The following is a 20571-nucleotide window of genomic DNA, read 5'->3' as shown; positions in this document are numbered from 1 at the left end:
CGAGCCCACTGATCGCTGAAATTTTTGAGGCGGCCCCCCACCGTACCTGGCTACGCCTGTGGAGCCCCCGCGTCATGCGGTGGACTCAGAGGAAGCGGGGGAAGAATTTTGATTCTGGGAACTGGCTGACTGGTGCAGCTTTTTCCCTCTTCCCTCGTCTCTGTGCAGAAAGGAAGCGCCTTTGACCCGCTTGCTTTTCTGAAGCCGAAAGGACTGTACCTGATAATACAGTGCTTTCTTAGGCTGTGAGGAAACCTGAGGTAAAAAAATTTCTTCCCAGCTGTTGCTGTGGATACGAGGTCCCAGAGACCATCCCCAAACAATTCCTCACCCTTATAAGGCTCTATGTGCCTTTTAAAGTCAGCATCACCTGTCCAGTGTCGGGTCTCTAATACCCTCCTGACAGAATGGACATTGCATTAATTCTGGATGCCAGCCAGCAAAATATCCCTCTGTGCATCCCTCAAATATAAGACGACGTCTTTAATATGCTCTTATGTTCGCAAAATAGTATCCCTGTTTGACAGGGTCACAGACCACGCTGCAGCTATCTGCAGGTCTCAGTCTAGTACCTGAGTGTGTAAATACAGACCTTCAGGATAGCCTCCTGCTTTTTATCAGCAGGTACCTTCAAAGTGGCCGTATCCTAAGACGGCAGTGCCACCTTTTTTGACAAACGTGTGAGCGCCTTATCCACCCTAGGGGATATCTCCCAGCGTAACTTATCCTCTGTCGGGAAAGGGTACGCCATCAGTAACTTTTTAGAAATTACCAGTTTCTTATCGGGGGAACCCACGCTTTTTCACACTTCATTCACTCATTTGATGGGGGAACAAAACACTGTCTGCTTTTTCTCCCCACACATAAAACCCTTTTTTAGTGGTACTTGGGTTAATGTCAGAAATGTGTAACACATTTTTTATTGCCGGGCTCATGTAACGGATGTTCCTAGTGGATTGTGTATATGTCTCAACCTCGTCGACACTGGAGTCAGACTCCGTGTCGACATCTGTGTCTGCCATCTGAGGGAGCGGGCGTTTTTGAGCCCCTGATGGCCTTTGAGACGCCTGGGCAGGCGCGGCTGAGAAGCCGGCTGTCCCACAGCTGTTACGTCATCCAGCCTTTTATGTAAGGAGTTGACACTGTCTGTTTATACCTTCCACCTATCCATCCACTCTGGTGTCGGCCCCACAGGGGGCGACATCACATTTATCGGCCACCACATAAGCCTCCTCATCAAACGTGTCGACACAGCCGTACCGACACACCGCACACACACAGGGAATGCTCTGACTGAGGACAGGACCCCACACAGCCCTTTGGGGAGACAGAGAGAGAGTATGCCAGCACACACCAGAGCGCTATATAATGCAGGGATTAACACTATAACTGAGTGATTTTTCCCAATAGCTGCTTGTATATACAATATTGCGCCTAAATTTAGTGCCCCCCCTCTCTTTTTAACCCTTTGAGCCTGCAAACTACAGGGGAGAGCCTGGGGAGCTGTCTTCCAGCTGCACTGTGAAGAGAAAATGGCGCCAGTGTGCCGAGGGAGATAGCTCCGCCCCTTTTTCGCAGACTTTTCTCCCGCTTTTTTATGGATTCTGGCAGGGGTATTTATCACATATATAGCCTCTGGGGCTATATATTGTGATATATTTGCCAGCCAAGGTGTTTTTATTGCTGCTCAGGGCGCCCCCCCCAGCGCCCTGCACCCTCAGTGACCGGAGTGTGAAGTGTGTATGAGGAGCAATGGCGCACAGCTGCAGTGCTGTGCACTACCTTGGTGAAGACTGATGTCTTCTGCCGCCGATTTTCCGGACCTCTTCTTGCTTCTGGCTCTGTAAGGGGGACGGCGGCGCGGCTCCGGGAACGAACACCAAGGCCAGTTCCATGCGGTCGATCCCTCTGGAGCTAATGGTGTCCAGTAGCCTAAGAAGCCCAAGCTAGCTGCAAGCAGGTAGGTTCGCTTCTTCTCCCCTTAGTCCCTCGATGCAGTGAGCCTGTTGCCAGCAGGTCTCACTGTAAAATAAAAAACCTAAAATAAACTTTCTTTCTAGGAGCTCAGGAGAGCCCCTAGTGTGCATCCAGCTCGGCCGGGCACAGAAATCTAACTGGGGCTTGGAGGAGGGTCATGGTGGGAGGAGCCAGTGCACACCAGGTAGTCTAAAAGCTTTCTTTTAGTTGTGCCCAGTCTCCTGCGGAGCCGCTGTTCCCCATGGTCCTTTCGGAGTTCCCAGCATCCACTAGGACGTTAGAGAAATTTAGTGCCCCCCCTCTCTTTTTAACCCTTTGAGCCTGAAAACTACAGGGGAGAGCCTGGGGAGCTGTCTTCCAGCTGCACTGTGAAGAGAAAATGGCGCCAGTGTGCTGAGGGAGAAGCCCCGCCCCTTTTTCGGCGGACTTTCTCCCGCTTTTTCTGGAATACTGGCAGGGGTAATTTTACATCTATATAGCCTCTAGGACTATATATGATGTAGATTTGCCAGCCAAGGTGTCATATATTGCCCTCAGGGCGCCCCCCCCAGCGCCCTGCACCCATCAGTGACCGGAGTGTGAGGTGTACATGAGGAGCAATGGCGCACAGCTGCAGTGCTGTGCGCTACCTTGGTGAAGACCGAAGTCTTCTGCCGCCGATTTTCCGGACTCTTCATGCTTCTGGCTCTGTAAGGGGGACGGCGGCGCGGCTCCGGGAACGAACACCAAGGTCGGGTCCTGCGGTCGAGCCCTCTGGAGCTAATGGTGTCCAGTAGCCTAAGAAGCCCAAACTACCACCTGTTAGGTAGGTTCGCTTCTTCTCCCCTTAGTCCCTCGCTGCAGTGAGTCTGTTGCCAGCAGATCTCACTGTAAAATAAAAAACCTAAATATACTTTCTTTCTAGGAGCTCAGGAGAGCCCCTAGTGTGCATCCAGCTCAGCCGGGCACAAGAATCTAACTGAGGTCTGGAGGAGGGTCTTAGTGGGAGGAGCCAGTGCACACCAGGTAGTCCTAAAGCTTTCTTTAGTTGTGCCCAGTCTCCTGCGGAGCCGCTAATCCCCATGGTCCTTACGGAGTCCCAGCATCCACTTAGGACGTCAGAGAAATCTGTAAGCCCGGAATGAGATCGGAGTGCGAATTGTGGTGCTATTGCTGCCGTTGCTACACTGCTGCAGTGGCAAATCACCTTCTTTGCAGCTTACTAGATTGACCACTTACGGTACTGTACATTGTTATTAATCTCTAGTACCTTTTAATACACCCTTCTTACTAACAACAATCAGGAGTCAGTACAATTAGGAGCGAATTTGCATCATGATACTTGCATACATTGTGCAAATGCACACACCAGAGAAATTAAAGATTTAATTATAAATGTCAGGATTTGCGGCGAGGTTGGGCGACTATACTACAAAAAGTGACCTGTTAAAAGTGCATAAAAAAAATGGAAAAACCACCCGGGACCCCAAAAACTTGGCTACTGAGATAGCAGGACCATATGAAAGGCTGTTAGTGGCCATTTAGAAAATACTGGAGGTCCGTAAAAAATGTCAAAAAGCAGATTTCTGCACTTTTTTTTTAATGGTAAAAAAATGATAACAAGCAAGTGTTTTTCATCAAAGTTTTCCATAACTCAGCATTGTGGGGTACAGAAAAATCTGTACATTGAATTTCACTGTTTTAATACCATTTTGTAAAAACTTGGATAAAATGCTTCTTACCTCTCATCTGCAAGTTCTAAAACCCCTCCCACATCATTTAACCCATTATTGAGTGTTTTAGAGAAATTCACATGAAAGCTAACATGTCTTTATTGGTCAAATTATGCTATTTAAATTCCGCCAGGTGTGTGATTATTTATTAGGAGGGATGCTCCCTACCTTTTCACCTGCTCATGAGGGTGCGCAAAAATAAACATGAACTTCCTTAAAAAAAAAAAAAAGCAATGCGAGTTTGGAATGGCGATGCGAGTTCACCATGACAGCGGCTCACAAAACCCAATTCACACCTAATTGAATTGACCCCTTATTATAATCTGACAACTTTCAACAGCGTTCGCCAACCCGTCAGTAGCTCGGCACCGCTTATTCAGTAGCTCGCAGGTGGATGCATATTAATATGGTGCCGGCCGTCAGCCAATCAGAGCTCGCGCGCTGGCTCCTGATTGGCTGGCGGTCCACACCATATTTCAAATGGAGAAGGAGACGGAGAAGGAGACTGAGGTACACCACGTGCTGTGCTAGTGCCGGGCTCTCCTCATCTCCTCCCTAGACACACAAAAGCGAGCGGCAGCATCGGGGGCAGTACTACTTGCATCTGGCATTGTATCTGGTGAGTACTACTTGTATCTGGCACTGCAGGGGGGAGGGGGGCATTACGTGTGTATCTGGCACTGCAGGGGCTCATTATTTGTGTATCTGGCACTGCGGGGGGGGGGGGGATTGTTTGTGTATCTGGCACTGCGGGGGGGGGGGGGCATTGTATGTGAATCTGGCACTGCTGAGGGGGCATTGTTTGTGTATCTGGCACTGCTGGGGGGGCACTGCTGGGGGACATTATTTGTGTATCTGGCACTGCTGGGGGACATTATGTGTGTGTCTGGAACTGCTGGGGGACATTATTTGTGTATCTGGCACTGCTGGGGGACATTATGTGTGTGACTGGAACTGCTGGGGGACATTATTTGTGTGTCTGGCACTGCTGGGGGACATTATTTGTGTATCTGGCACTGCTGGAGGACATTATTTGTGTATCTGGCACTGCTGGGGGACATTATTTGTGTGTCTGGCCCTGCTGGGGGACATTATTTGTGTGTCTGGCCCTGCTGGGGGACATTATTTGTGTATCTGGCACTGCTGGGGGACATTATGTGTGTGACTGGAACTGCTGGGGGACATTATTTGTGTGTCTGGCACTGCTGGGGGACATTATTTGTGTGTCTGGCACTGCTGGGGGACATTATTTGTGTATCTGGCACTGCTGGGGGACATTATTTGTGTATCTGGCACTGCTGGGGGACATTATTTGTGTATCTGGCACTGCTGGGGGACATTATGTGTGTGTCTGGAACTGCTGGGGGACATTATTTGTGTATCTGGCACTGCTGGGGGACATTATGTGTGTGACTGGAACTGCTGCGGGACATTATTTGTGTGTCTGGCACTGCTGGGGGACATTATTTGTGTATCTGGCACTGCTGGAGGACATTATTTGTGTATCTGGCACTGCTGGGGGACATTATTTGTGTGTCTGGCACTGCTGGGGGACATTATTTGTGTATCTGGCACTGCTGGGGGACATTATTTGTGTATCTGGAACTGCTTGGGGACATTATTTGTGTATCTGGCACTGCTGGGGGACATTATTTGTGTATCTGGAACTGCTGGGGGACATTATTTGTGTATCTGGCACTGCTGGGGGACATTATGTGTGTGACTGGCACTGCTGGGGGACATTAATTGTGTGTCTGGCACTGCTGGGGGGACATTATTTGTGTGTCTGGCCCTGCTGGGGGCATTATTTGTGTATCTGGCCCTGCTGGGGGACATTATTTGTGTGTCTGGCCCTGCTGGGGGACATTATTTGTGTGTCTGGCCCTGCTGGGGGACATTATTTGTGTGTCTGGCCCTGCTGGGGGACATTATTTGTGTGTCTGGCCCTGCTGGGGGACATTATTTGTGTGTCTGGCCCTGCTGGGGGACATTATTTGTGTGTCTGGCCCTGCTGGGGGACATTATTTGTGTATCTGGCACTGCTGGGGGACATTATTTGTGTGTCTGGCCCTGCTGGGGGACATTATTTGTGTGTCTGGCCCTGCTGGGGGACATTATTTGTGTATCTGGAACTGCTGGGGGACATTATGTGTGTGACTGGAACTGCTGGGGGACATTAATTGTGTGTCTGGCACTGCTGGGGGGACATTATTTGTGTGTCTGGCCCTGCTGGGGGCATTATTTGTGTATCTGGCCCTGCTGGGGGACATTATTTGTGTGTCTGGCCCTGCTGGGGGACATTATTTGTGTGTCTGGCCCTGCTGGGGGACATTATTTGTGTGTCTGGCCCTGCTGGGGGACATTATTTGTGTGTCTGGCCCTGCTGGGGGACATTATTTGTGTGTCTGGCCCTGCTGGGGGACATTATTTGTGTGTCTGGCCCTGCTGGGGGACATTATTTGTGTATCTGGCACTGCTGGGGGACATTATTTGTGTATCTGGCACTGCTGGGGGACATTATTTGTGTGTCTGGCCCTGCTGGGGGACATTATTTGTGTGTCTGGCCCTGCTGGGGGACATTATTTGTGTATCTGGCACTGCTGGGGGACATTATTTGAGTGTCTGGCCCTGCTGGGGGACATTATTTGTGTGTCTGGCCCTGCTGGGGGACATTATTTGTGTGTCTGGCCCTGCTGGGGGACATTATTTGTGTGTCTGGCCCTGCTGGGGGACATTATTTGTGTATCTGGCCCTGCTGGGGGGGCATTACTGTTGCAAGGCCACACCCACTTTCAAAGGAATGCGCGCGCATTTGGGGGAGGGGAGAGCTCTTCCAGAGGTTTTATTTTCCAAAGGTAGCTCACACCCCAATTAAGGTTGGAGACCACTGGTTTAGCATAATTACTGAACACCCACATATTATATATATATATATATATAAAAAAACAAACACACTCATATATGTACTGTGGGGCTTGAGTAGAACATACGTCCAACTGAGACGTACAAAATGTGTTTTCCTACTATACAAGTGCATTAAAATTCCTTATATCCCAGTCTGTATGCAGACAAGCTGCATGAGTTTATTCCTAGAGCCCTACAATAACCAGTATAAATATTAACAACATAAGCCGTGTCTATTTCAAAATGTATGCCCTTCACATATCTCAAGACTTCAAGATCTACAAGATCTCAGTAGACTCCTTGGCCTTTTGTCTTTTCCTTTAAAATGTAGTTGCAGTATTAATAAGAATTGAGCAATGGTGTTTGGATGACTGACAATTACCTGTGAATGGATCAGCAAAGCCAGATTCTGTAGCAGTCAGTGTCTGTCCTGCAGTGTTGTCAATGATGAATTTGGCTACTTGATCTAAAAACATAGAGTTCAGATCATTCTTCTCAAGGAAATTGTGGGCAACAAGCCAAGGATCTTCTGTGACGTTATACGGCAGTTTAAAAGAAGGCCCACTTTCATTCACATCAATAGTGAACACATAGTCATACTCCTGTAATGAGAGAGGGAATGCAGTAATGCGCAAGTGAGAAGGGCACCACATATTGATTTTACATTTTTGTGTTTAAATCAAAGAATAAAAATACTAGATTTGGACAAAATAATGATAGCGTTTGGAACATTCAGTTGTATATGAGAACAAAAGGAAGACAGTGTGCATACTTTTCCTTCAAAAAGGACTTTTCCAGACGTTTGCTGAGTGGCTCCTGAAGAGCCTACCACATCCCCAATCTTCATCCAGCGGCCCTCACTAACGCTCCACTGGTAAGCTTCCACTTTACCATCATCATTCACAAGGCGGGTCTGGCCTTCTTTAGTACCTAGAACAGCAGACAATAAAAATGATTGCAGAGTTTTCCATCATTTACTAATGTTAATTTTTTTCAATATGTTAGCAAGTAAAAGAAAAAACAACATGAAAAACACAGCAAACTACAAAAAAACTGAAAAGCACTTAATGGATAACGATAAAAAAAAAAAGTGATTCATTGCCCCCCTCTGTCAGGTAAACATTGTAACACAGGCCCAAATAGCCCAACAATGTATTTCTCTATAGTTAAACATTAAATTATCCTATAAATGCCATTACTATAGGTGTTATTTCCGAAATATAAAAAAAAAATTAGGATTTTAAATACCTACCGGTAAATGCTTTTCTCATAGTCCATAAGGGATATGGGGGACAGATTAGTACGATGGGTATAGACAGGTCCAAAAGAGCCAGTGCACTTTACATTTCTTTACTGGGTGTGCTGGCTCCTCCCCTCTATGCCCCCTCCCACAGGCAGTTATAGGTAAAATAGTGCCCAAAGGAGAAAGGACATACTTGAGAGAAGACACATAACAATAAGTGTGGTGAGATTTACATACCAGCACACCATAACATAACCGGGCCAGCAACAGCTGCCAACAGAAAACAGCAACAGCTGAACAGGTAACACCTAACAGAGAATCCTGCAGAAAGTCACCGCACAGAGGTGGGCGCCCAATATCCCTTATGAACTACGAGAAAAGGATTTACCGGGTAGGTATTTAAAATCCTATTTTCTCATGCATCCATAAGGGATATTGGGGACAGATTAGTACGATGGGGACATCCAGAACGAGCGGGAACGTGCGGAGACTGCTGCAGCACCGCCTGCCCAAACTGGGTATCCTGTTTAGCCAGGGTATTAAATTTGTAGAATTTCACAAAAAAGTGTTCTTCCCCGACCAGGTAGCAGCTCGGCATAGTTGTAAGGCCGAAACTCCACAGGCAGCCGCCAAGGAAGAACCCACTGATCTTGTAGAGTAAACCTTCAGAGACTGAGGAACAGGAAAGGCTGCCAACACATAGGCCCGTTAGATAGTAAGCCTAATCCAGCGAGCAATGGTCTGCTTTGAAGCAGGACAACCCTTTTTCTTCGCATCATAATGCACGAATAAGGAATCAGTCTTCCTGACCCGAGCAGTGAGCCTGACACAGATATTGAAAGCACGCACAATATCAAAAGACTCCAGAGGAGCCGTAGCGTCAGAACAGGATGGAACCACAATAAGCTGATTCAGGTGAAATGCGGAGACAACCTTCGGCAGAAACTGCTGTCTAGTTCGGAGCTTCGCTCTGTCTTCGTAAAAGACCAAGTAGGGACTTTTACACGATAAGGCCACCAATTCTGAGACGCATCTAGCAGAAGCCAGGGCCAACAACATCACTGTCTTCCACGTGAGGTACTTGTCTTCTACCGTCATCAGAGGCTCAAACCAGGAGGACTGTAGAAAGTGCAATACTACATCCAAAGCCCAGGGTGCCGTAGGCTGCACAAAGGGAGGTTGTATGTGGAGTACATAAACTTCTGGCAACACAGCCAATTTCTTCTGAAAGAAACTTGAGAGCGCTGAAATCTGGACCTTAACGGAACCCAGACGTCAGCCCTTATCCACACCAGTCTGAAGGAAACGGAGGAAATGTCCCAAGTGAAACTCTGCAGGCGGATACGTGTGTTCCTCACACCAAGAGACATATCTCCTCCAGATATGATGATAGTGTTTTGACGTCACAGGTTTTCTGGCTTGCACGATAGTGGCAACGACTTTTTTGGAAAGCCCTTTTTGAGCTAGGATGTTCCGCTCAACTTCCATGCCGTCAAACGAAGCCACTGTAAGTCCGGGTAGACGAACGGTCCATGCTCAAGAAGATCCTTTCTTAGCGGCAGAGGCCAAGGGTTTTCTATGGACATGTCCAGAAGAGCTGCGTACCACACCCTTCAGGGCCAATCCGGCGCAATCAGGATTGCTTGTACTCTGATGTCTGATCCGCTGGAGCACCCTTGGGATCAACGGAATCGGAGGGAATAGGTAGTCCAGCCGGTAAGGCCAAGACGACGTCAGCGCATCCACTGCACTAGCCTGAGGGCCTCTGGTTCACGAGCAGTAGCAGCAAAGTTTCTTGTTGAGGCGAGACGCCATCATGTCGATCTGCGGGCATCCCCACCTGTCGACAATCTGTTGAAACACCTGAGGATGTAATCCCCACTCCCCCAGGTGGAGGTCGTGACGACTCAGGAAGTCTGCTTCCCATTGAAAAATGTGGACAGCGTTCTTGCATTTCTTTCCGCCCAGAGGAGTATTCTTGACACTTCTCGCATGCAGGCCCTGCTTTTTGTCCCTCCCTGTCGATTGATGTATGCCACTGCCGTGGCGTTGTCTGACTGAACCTGGATCACCTGATCCCTGAGTAGAGGGGAGGCCTGAATCAGAGCATTGTAGATAGCCTGAAGTTCCAGAATGTTGATCGGAAGTAGGGCCTCTTGGGCAGACCACCTGCCCTGGAACTGTGCCTCCTGGGTGACAGCTCCCCATCCTCTCATGCTCGCATCCGTTGTGAGGAAGATCCTATCCTGAGTCCCGAAACGTCAACCTTCCAGCAAGTTGGAAGACAGTAACCACCACAGGAGTGAAATCCAGGCCTGGGGTGACAGCTGAATGATCCTGTGCATATGAAGATGTGAGCCGGACCACTTGTTCAGGACGTCCAATTCGAAGGGTCTGGCATGGAACCTTCTGAACTGTATTGCCTTGTACAAAGCTACCATTCTTCCCAACAATTTTATGCATAGATGAATGGAAACTCGAGCAGGTCGGAAAATGATGCAAACCATCTCTTAAAGTGTTCTCACCTTGTCCTCTGGGAGGTACACTCTCTGATCTACAGTATCCAGTATCATACCCAGAAACAGGAGCCTTTGAGACGGTTCCAGTTGAGACTCCTGTAGATTGAGGATCCATCCGTGGTGAGACAGAAGTTGGATAGTGCGATCTATACAGAGCAGTAGAAGCTCCCTGAAACTTGCTTTAATCAGGAGATCGTCCAGGTAAGGGACATATGTTGAGCCCCTGGACTCTGAGCTGGAACATCATTTCCGCCATGACCTTCGTGAACACCCTCGGAGCTGTAGACAGGCCGAAGGGCAACGCCTGAAACTGGTAGTGATTGTTCAGTAGGGAGAACCGCAGATAGGCCTGATGAGGAGGCCAAATTGGGATATGGAGGTAGGCGTCCTTGATATCCAGGGACACAAGGAATTCCTGTTATTCCAGGCCCGCGATAACCATTCTCAAAGATTCCATCCTAAATTTGAAAACCTTCAGGTAAGGATTCAAGGACTTCAGATTCAAAATGGGTCTCTCAGACCCGTCTGGTTTTGGCACTACGAACAGACTCTAGTAGTAAGCTTGCCCTTGCTGTAGCAGGGGTACTGGAACAATGACCTGGGACTGGACCAACTTGTCGATGGCCAGTAGTAGCATAACACGCATATCTTCCAAAACCGGCAAGCTTAATTTGAAAAATCGTTGGGGAGGAGCACCGTCGAACTCCAGCTTGAAACCCTGAGAGATAAGGTCCCTTACCCAGGCATCTTGGCAGGAACCGTGCCAGACGTGGCTGTAGTGACGTAATCGAGCTCCCACCACGAGATCCCCTCGGGGTGGGTGGGCACAGTCATGCCGAAGTTTTTGTGGAAGCTGAACTGGTGCTCTGTTCCTGAGAGCCAGCAACGGCTGATTTCTTAGGCTTGCCTCTGGAGCCTCTAGCTGCATTGGAGGTACCCCGGGCCCTAGAACGAAATCTGGAGTAACGAAATCTGGAGGACCGAAAGGACTGAGTAGACGGTCCCGGGTAAGTACGCCTAGCAGGCGGAGCCCCAGAAGGGAGAAACGTGGATTCCCAGCAGTAGCTTTGGAGATCCATGCGTCCAATTCAGCTCCGAAGAGCCATTCACCTGTGAAGGGAAGAGATTCCACATTACGTTTGGAGTCAGCATCTGCCATCCACTGACGCAACCATATGACTCTGCGTGCAGACACAGCCATAGCAGTGGTTCTAGCATTTATATTGCCAATCTCTTTAATGGAGTCACAGAGGACTCTTGCCGTGTCCTGAATATGTTTTAGGAAAGTTACAGAAGTAACCAAGGTCATATCACCCAAAAGACCCTCTTGAATCGGAGTAGCCCATGTATGAATGGCATGTCTCATCCAGCAACCAGCAATGACCGGTCTTTGAGCTACACCTGCAGCAGTGTAGATAGATTTCAGAGTGGTCTCAATTTTCCTATCCCCCGGGTCCTTTACCATAAAAGAGCCCGGAGCAGGGAGCACAGTCTTTTTAGAAAGGCGAGAGACTGAGACGTCTACTGCTGGAGATTGTTCCCGTAATTTCCTGCCTTCAGGGGCAAATGAGAAAGTATTTAAAACTTTTTGGACACCTGAATTTTTTTAACTGGATTTTTCCAGGCTAATTTAAATAAATCATCCAATTCCTTGGAATCAGGAAACGTGACTGTCAGTTTGTCTTGAGTGAGAAAAAATGACTGCTGATCAGTAGCATCCTCCAGGGGGAGCTTTAACACATCCCGTATGGCCAATATGAAGGGTTCGATACCCTGTGTAGGGGTGGAATACCCACTAATGGGATCCCCATCCACCTGTACATCATCATCAGAAACTGATAAATTGCAGGTAAAGCACGTTTTTGTGCACCTGTAGACAGCGGGGATGGGAAGCATCAGCCTTGGTAGTTAGGCTAGCTACTGCTTGTTGCAGTTCTTGTGTTTTGTTGGCATTGGCAGTGAGCTGAGATTACATATCTGACATCATAGTTTTTATAGCCCACAGCCAGGAAGGCTCTGGACTCTCCCCCATGTTATCAGCATTTTGTTATGACTGACTACACTGCTCACAGGATATGGAGCCCGATGAAATAGGGGAGAATTTGGCATTACATACATTGCATGACTTCTGTTTCACCATAATGAAATATAGAAACAGTACACATACAACACAGACTGAAAACAATACAAGATACTAAAAAAGATTTAGATCTCCTATCCACTGCGCTCCCCAAGTTTTTTTAGAAATACGTGAAGAAGGGAATAAACCTCTACTTATCTTAGGAGGTCGACGCACGTCCAACCTTCTTCTCATTAGGTTTTATTGTGAGTATTAATAGGTGATGTTTAATCCAAAAGGGTCCAACAACTCATGCAAGAGAAAGATAAGACACAATCTAGTGTATTAACATCATACAAATCCCTTCCTTAAAAATGTAACGTGGGTCTATGAATTCAGATCAATAACACATATGATCCACACGTATATATAAAATACAAATTTTTAATGCTAAAAAGATTCCAATGATGTATTAAACTTCAGTCACATTGATATGACACATATCCACTTTTACATCCAGTAAAAATGTGAGGGTGGCTTCCTACCAGATTTTGGATTTTTGAGGTGCTTATAAAAAAGCTGTGCAGATGTTTCAGCAGCCCCAGGGAAAACCAGCTTCAAGGCCTTGACAAAGATCAGCGATTTTGATCGAAACGCGTTGGCTGATGGTGAGGATTCGTGACGGACATACCAGACAAGGAGAGGACGGGGTGCTGACCATTGAAGCTGGTTTTCCCTGAGGCTGCTGAAACATCTGCACAGCTTTTTTATAAGCACCTCAAAAATCCAAAATCTGGTAGGAAGCCACCCTCACATTTTTACTGGATGTAAAAGTGGATATGTGTCATATCAATGTGACTGAAGTTTAATACATCATTGGAATCTTTTTAGCATTAAAAATTTGTATTTTATATATACGTGTGGATCATATGTGTTATTGATCTGAATTCATAGACCCACGTTACATTTTTAAGGAAGGGATTTGTATGATGTTAATACACTAGATTGTGTCTTATCTTTCTCTTGCATGAGTTGTTGGACCCTTTTGGATTAAACATCACCTATTAATACTCACAATAAAACCTAATGAGAAGAAGGTTGGACGTGCGTCGACCTCCTAAGATAAGTAGAGGTTTATTCCCTTCTTCACGTATTTCTAAAAAAACTTGGGGAGCGCAGTGGATAGGAGATCTAAATCTTTTTTAGTATCTAGTTAATTCCACTGGGGTGAGGGTAACGCCCCTTTTTTTGGATCTCCATTCCCCTGCTGCTATTGAGCGCATTCTTTACAGGTGTTTTTCTTTTTCTTTTCATTTGAATACAATACAAGACTGCCCTATTGCATGTGAGAGGAGACACAGAAGAGAGGACACCAGCGCACCCAACGCTGTACAGCCCCAGTGAGACGGTCAGCGTTTTATGTAGTAATATATAACAGTGATACTGCAGTACAGAAAATTCCCCAGAGGAATGTAAACTGTGCACTAATGGCGGTTCTCCGACTCTACACCTGGTACCAGTGATCCTGTGACCGTTTGGTGGAGCTGTATGAGGCTGCTGCTTATGCAGAGGAAGGCGAAAATGCTGCTGAGCCAGCTCTGATGTAGCTCCGCCCCCCGCTATGGAGCCAGAGCTACTAATAAGTTTTATACTGGTTATGTCTCCACAGGCTGTGTAGCCTCACATAAATGCTTGGTACAACACACCTCCCGCCAGTCTCACGCAGGGGCACCCGCGGGTTTCCCCCAGGAGGGACCCGTATGCCTCACAATGAACCGGGGCCCCACGGTTTGTACTCACCATGACTATCACCTTCAGGCTCTGTTAGGGTGTGCGGCAAGCTACGGCTGTGACAGCTAAGGTGCAGTGCCCCGCTGGACGGTGGTCCTGCAGCGGAGAAGCGGCTCAGCACCTCATGAGGCAGGTGACCGTCTTCCCTCTTAACTCCCACGGCGCAGGTATGCTGTTGCCCAAACAGCATACCGAAATAAGTAAAAAAGTTTAAATGAAATTGAAGAAAAACTCTGGAGTTTGCAGAGTGTGCATCCTCTCCTGAGGGCACTTTTTTCTAAACTGCCTGTAGGAGGGAGCATAGAGGGGAGGCGCCAGCACACCCAGTTGAAGAAATTTAAGTACACTAGCTCCTTTGGACCCGTCTATACCCATCGTACTAATCTGTCCCCAATATCCCTTATGGATGCTAGAGAAATACCCATCTTCCCTGCGACAATTAAATATACTGTATTTTGTCAAAGTCGAAAAATATTCCAGTACACACATCACGTACTAACCACACACACGACACTTGTTCCGCCGTGCGTGCACATATCCGCAATTTGCGTATGGTCGCTCCCGCGGTCCTGCGCGTGGCATGGGTATTTACGGCGGAGTTTGTGAGCGCATAGAGGGTTATCAAAACATTACATATTTAATCCAAATAGTGCACATTGTACACATAGCCCCCCTGCACCACAGCAGCAAGTATCAACAGTTTAAATGATTCCAGGACTAAGGGATTCGCCTTTGCATGATAGGAAGGGACAGACTAAGGTTATAAGGTGATGTCTGGTATCCAGCTGTAGGGTATTTTAAGGGTAACATTCCGGTGTTGGTTAGAGGAAGATTGCATGTTCCTGCGTATAGTTATGTGCAGAAGTAGAATATAGATATAAACTGTATTTACTGTATATTATGTATGCAGCGGGAATCCAGAGGAGACCACCCACAAGAGCAGTTGAGAAAGACATCGCCCACCTTTTCAAATCAACCTATGACCTCTCCTGTTATGTAAAGATGCATCTCTGTGTCCAATGGACAAAGGGATTACAGTATCCATTGTATTGCTTTTGGAAGTAGTGTATAAAAAGCCTGTTGCTGCCTGGCCGGTCAGAAGACTCAACGCTATCTACTTGATTAGCGGAGGACTGGACCAGGAAGCGCATGCGAATATTCTCACGTATGTACATTGACTGTAGCCATTTACTCTGTTGTATTGTAGTGTATAAATTGTATTGTTATCCCCTTCCAGATATGTACGCTGAGGTGTCGGAGCCCAGTGTTTAACTACAAATCGGTGTTGTGTCCTCTTTTTCCCTGCTAGGGTTTAAAGCGTATTACATTACCTAACTGTATAAGGTTTAAAATTGTATTGATAAGTTGTGTACGCGCTGCGGGTACTTTGTACCGTCAGCGCTGCATAAGGTTTAAGGTGTAACATTATTGCAGTGCTTTGCTGCATAAGGTTTAGAGTGTAATAATATCATTGCATTGCATTACTAATAAGGTTTAAAGTATATCAAGATTGTGTGCGCGCTGTGTGTACTTTGTACCCCCAGCGCTGCGTTTGTACGCTAAGTCAGTACACAGTACGGGACTCTGTACGCAAATAGCGTACAAAGTACGTAGAGTGCATATTAAGTCTAGTGGCTGCAGCGGCTCCGTGGTAAAATCAGGATTTTGGTACTTACCGATAAATCCCTTTCTCCGTTTCCATAGGGGCCACTGGAGCGTAGTTACAATGGGGAAATAGTAGGCAGTAATTGGGAGCTGGCACTTTAAAACTCTCACACTGTGGCTAGCTCCTCCCCTACTATCTCCCCTCCAAGCCAGTCTACGTAAAACCGTGCCCGAGGAGAGCTGGAATAAACCAAACCTTAAGGTAGAGGAGGTTAATGACGCCCTGTAAACCAGGATAACACAACCCAAACCTGGAACAGAACCTAACAAACAACAGGCTAGCCCAAACTCAACAAGCAGTCATATGGTGATCTGCAAACCGTTAAGCAAAAATCAAGGAGGAACAGCGCTGGGCGGGCGTCCAGTGGCCCCTGTGGAATCGGAGAAAGGGATTTATCGGTAAGTACCAAAATCCTGATTTCTCCTTCATCCACTAGGGGCCACTGGAGCGTAGTTACAATGGGGATGTCCCAGAGCTCCCAAAACGGGTGGGAGAGCGCTGAGAATCCTGTAAAACCGCTCGGCCAAACTGTGATGCCGAGGCCGCAAAAGTGTCAAACTTATAGAATTTGACAAAACGAATGCCGGTCCGACCAAGTAGCCACCCGACAAAGTATTCATGGAGACCCCACGGGCAGCCGCCCACGAAGGTTCCACAACGCGCGTAGAGTGCGCTGAAATGGAAAACGGAGGCTCCCGAGCAACCGCCAAGAAAACGGTCTGATGGTTAGATGTAACCAACGGCCCAGGGTATGCTGGGACCCCGGCTATTTAGTACGGGAGCCTCGTACAGAAGAGGGAAGAAAAACTTCGTCGAATAGCCTAAGATCTCTGTAGAGAGAGTCGGCGAGCCCGGACAACCTTCAAAGAGGGCCGAAAACACTAGGGTCAGATTTATAGGAAAAACGGACATCCCCTCTGGAAGAAACGACCGCTGAGTCTGAAGCTCAGCCGGGGGAGTTGCCAAAAGAGTACTCCCTGAAAGAGAGCCCGAACTTACGGCCGGCAGGCTGATCTCTTTTCGAAGCAAACCGAAAAGGGCAGAGACCTAGATTTCAGGTCAATGTATTTTGAAGCGTAGCCGAGCAAAACTTCCCAGAGAAACCAAAGATGACGGCTGAATGGTAACTGAAAGAAGGGGAAAACCCCTGTTATCCTTACTATGCCCTATAAAGTTTTCCAAAAGTGGCAAAAGCGAGAAGAGGTAACAGACTTCTGAAATCGGGGCCCAGTAGGCATAACCGAACTAGGGAACTCCTCCCTTCTGAGGTCTCGTGAACAGTCACATGGTTAAACGAAACCAGTTTAAGATGAACAAAGAAAAGGACCCTGTTGAAGTAGACAGTCCAGTCGAGGTAGGAGCCAAGGCTCCTGTACTGACAACAGGTGTAGCTGTATCTTCAAGTCATGCGCGGTCCAACCGGAGCCACAAAGAGGACTAGCGCGCATATTCCCGTCCTGTGTTACCGAAAAAGTGAGGTAGGAATAAAAAAGGAGGCAGGATAGAAAAACCCGAATCTCCCAGGAGCCCTTAGGGCCTCCTCGGCTACTGCCGCCAGAGCTCACGTCCGAGAGTAGTAAAGGGTTAAAGAGTCAGACAGAACGCCCTGAGGTCGATCCGAAATCTCCGCCAACAGCGGACCAGCTGACAAAACTCCGGGAAATGTCCCCTCACCCGGGAGTCTGACCTGGCGGCTTGACCTGGAAAGAAGATGGTTGTCCTCCGCTCAGAGGGGAGTGTAGGCGACCACTCATTGCGTCGCAACCTGACTTAAGAAATAGAGTACCTGGTGCCGAGGAAAGAAAAATCCTCTGACGGACCGTGTTGAGAAAAGTCTACGAGGAGCATAAATTGGATCCGTGTCGAACCAGAAGCTTCTGGATCCTCCGGAAATTCAGAAGCCACCTAATGTACAGAGTGGGATTGTTGCAGGAGATTGTCCCATTAGGGAACCAACGTCACTTCCTGCCCTTGAAAGAGAGTTATTCTGTGATCTTCCTGAACCCTGTGGGAGCGGAAGAGAGACTGAATGGAAAGGACTGACAGTGAAAATGAGTATCCTGTAACGGGAACCTGAGAAAAGCCCGATGAGGAAAAACCCAACGGAAATGAGTAAACAGGCATCCCTGAAGACAAGGGACGCGTAAACCCCCCCCCCTTTTTTTTTTTTTGTTTAAAACTAGCAGTCACAGACTGAAAGGATTCTAAGGACAAAATAGGTCTGGCCGAGCCAACTGGCTTCGGAACGAAAAGAAAACAAAGGCCTGAGAACTGTCCCGATTCAAATGATATGTGAAAAACAGGGATCAACACCCTTTGCGGTTAGAAGCATATGGAGCACCGCCTGCATTATGACTCTCTTGTCCTTGTAAATCGGGCGACCCATGCCGAAGGACTCCTGAGACGGCTGTACTCCAAAATCTAGTCTGTAACCGCCCAAGCCTTCTCAGTTCTCCCCGTAGGACCACCGACCTGCGCCTACCCTGGGCCCCTCCAGGTGGTAGGAAGGTCTAACCAGTAGTGGGTGTATAGGATGACCTAAAATCAGAATGGACCGAGGATGCTGAGCCTCTGCTTCAGCCTGTTACCCTGAGATTCCCTGGCGACTGAGATATCGCCCGTGTGGAATCGGAAGCCTGAAAGGGCACGGAAAGATCTAAAGGAAAGACCGGTAAAGGTCCGTCTTGGAGCTGAGGCAGTAGTAGGAGAAAGAAAAGTGGACTTACCTCCAATGGTTCAAGAAATCCTGCAGAAAGTTCCTTCCCCTGAACCATCTGCCCCGTAGGATTTCATGTTCACCTGTCACTGTCGCAGCCCCAGAGGTCGTCGGGTTAAGACAGCCCAAGCGAAAATGCAGGTTCCGAGTCTGCAGACGTGGAGACCTCAAAAGAACATAAAAGCAGAACCCTGATTCTGATCTGTCCCAAAGTATCAATTGATCCTGATGCGAAATATCCTGTAACCTAGAGGACAATTGTTCCACAACCTACCTGCTCCGGACAAGGTAGAACCCCGCTGCCGTATATGTGTCTTCGATGGATACCTGAGCAATGTTGCCTCCGGAAAATGGCAGCTTGTTGGACCGGTGATACATTGAGGGGTATACCTGGAGAGGTTCTGATGCCATTTCCTTCCGTCTGCGGGGAAAGGATAGGAAAACCAACATAGTTTGATACCTGAAATTTTGCATTCGGGTGTCTGCAAGCCGCCTACCGGAGCCTGCCCAGCCCATCCGAAACTGGACCATTTCGTCATCGGCGTCGAACCCTGATGGACCTGACGTGTCCGCCTCCCTTACCTGCAGTATTAGACGAACTGCTGTATAATGCACCTGGATATTCTGAGACACAGGTTCAGACTGCACCGAAACCAGACATCCTCTATATCCTGGACATCTCTCGCCTCCTCCCAGAGAGGCCTTTCCACCTCTGAGTCGTGTAACATGGAAGGCTATCAAGGTTCATTTAGAAACCTGGAGAGGGGAAATGACGTACAAGGTCTCTGGTTAACAGTGACATTACCTGTATAATCTGAGCTGTTCAAACAGGAGTGTCCTGCAGGTGCGTGGAGTGCTAAGCAGATGGCTCCACCGCATACTTCACACCTAAGAGGGAATTCTTTTTGACTATCCCAGGTGAGACAAACGAAAGGAGAAAAGGTGGGTTAAATAAACACAGCCCTATGTAAGGTCTGCACTATAACGTGTAGTGACCGACACGATTCAAATAAACTTTCTGGAGCAGCGGAGACCTGAACCAGAAGCGCTGCGCTGTGGGACAGGAGTCTTAGCCACTAGGCTATAGGAGCTCCCTTTAAAGTTTTTTTTTTTTGGGGGGGGATTCAAACCCTAGTTCAGATACCCGCTACTAGCGTACCGAGCCGCAGCGCTATTTGTCTGATGCCTTAAAGTATCTGTGGAGGTACTTGGACCCAGGCCTCTGTGGTTGGGTGTTTAGGGGATTAGTGTGGTGAGCCACACTGTCTGATATATACACATTCCCCAAATTACCAATATCATTAGTACCCAGTGACACCAAGGAATAATAAAGGGAAGGCAACGCCCTGCCCTGTATGTAGTGTACCGCTAATTTAGGTGCACCAGATGTTTTCGGTATTTTGTTATTATAAAACATTGCGGAAGTGGTTCTACCTCCTATATATGGTATTGCATGCATATATATACACACATATGTATATATATATATATATATATATATATATATATATATACACACACACACACACACACACACACACACACACACAGTGAATGTGAAATACTGTAAATAAATATTGCATACCAGATTTCAATCATTAATGAGCTGAGCCCCAGCTCCTGTTATAGAGCAGGCTCCCTGATCTACAGCCTTTATGAAATGCCTGGCAGAGGACTCTTCTTCAGGGAGGAATGTAGCCCACAGAGAAACTAAAATCCCCCTAAGACAGGCTATGTTGCCTGACCCTAAGCGCTGGGAACCGCCGCCGGGAGCCCGCTGTGCAAACGGGAATAAGCTTCACCCCCACCGTTACCTGTAAAATAACTTCCTTGCAGCGGAGGACCTGTAAGCGCTGCTGTAACGGCCCGGAGAGCGGAGGTGCTGAAGCGGCCGGGGATCGGAGGTGCTGTAGCGGCCGGGGAAGGACCTGTACGCGCTGCTGCAGCGGCCGGGGAGCGGAGGTGCTGTAGCGGCCGGGGGCGG

General features: G+C 47.9%; 1 protein-coding gene across 4 annotated transcripts in view; it reads right to left on the bottom strand.

Moving 5' to 3' along the window:
* PLAA (phospholipase A2 activating protein) overlaps nucleotides 1–20571 on the bottom strand; it is a 155542-nt gene that overhangs the window by 40294 nt on the left and 94677 nt on the right. For all 4 annotated transcript variants that reach the window (XM_063914106.1, XM_063914104.1, XM_063914105.1 and 1 more), the window contains exons 8-9: nucleotides 7366–7523; nucleotides 6976–7195 (exon numbers count right to left, since the gene is read on the bottom strand). In XM_063914106.1, the coding sequence (XP_063770176.1) occupies nucleotides 6976–7195; nucleotides 7366–7523 (378 nt within the window). The remainder of the gene's footprint in view (nucleotides 1–6975; nucleotides 7196–7365; nucleotides 7524–20571) is intronic.

The sequence above is a fragment of the Pseudophryne corroboree genome, chromosome 1, assembly GCF_028390025.1.
Source record: "Pseudophryne corroboree isolate aPseCor3 chromosome 1, aPseCor3.hap2, whole genome shotgun sequence".
Taxonomy (NCBI): Eukaryota; Metazoa; Chordata; class Amphibia; order Anura; family Myobatrachidae; genus Pseudophryne; species Pseudophryne corroboree.
Note: the sequence above shows the minus strand (reverse complement) of the source record. Positions and strands in the feature narration are given on the sequence as shown.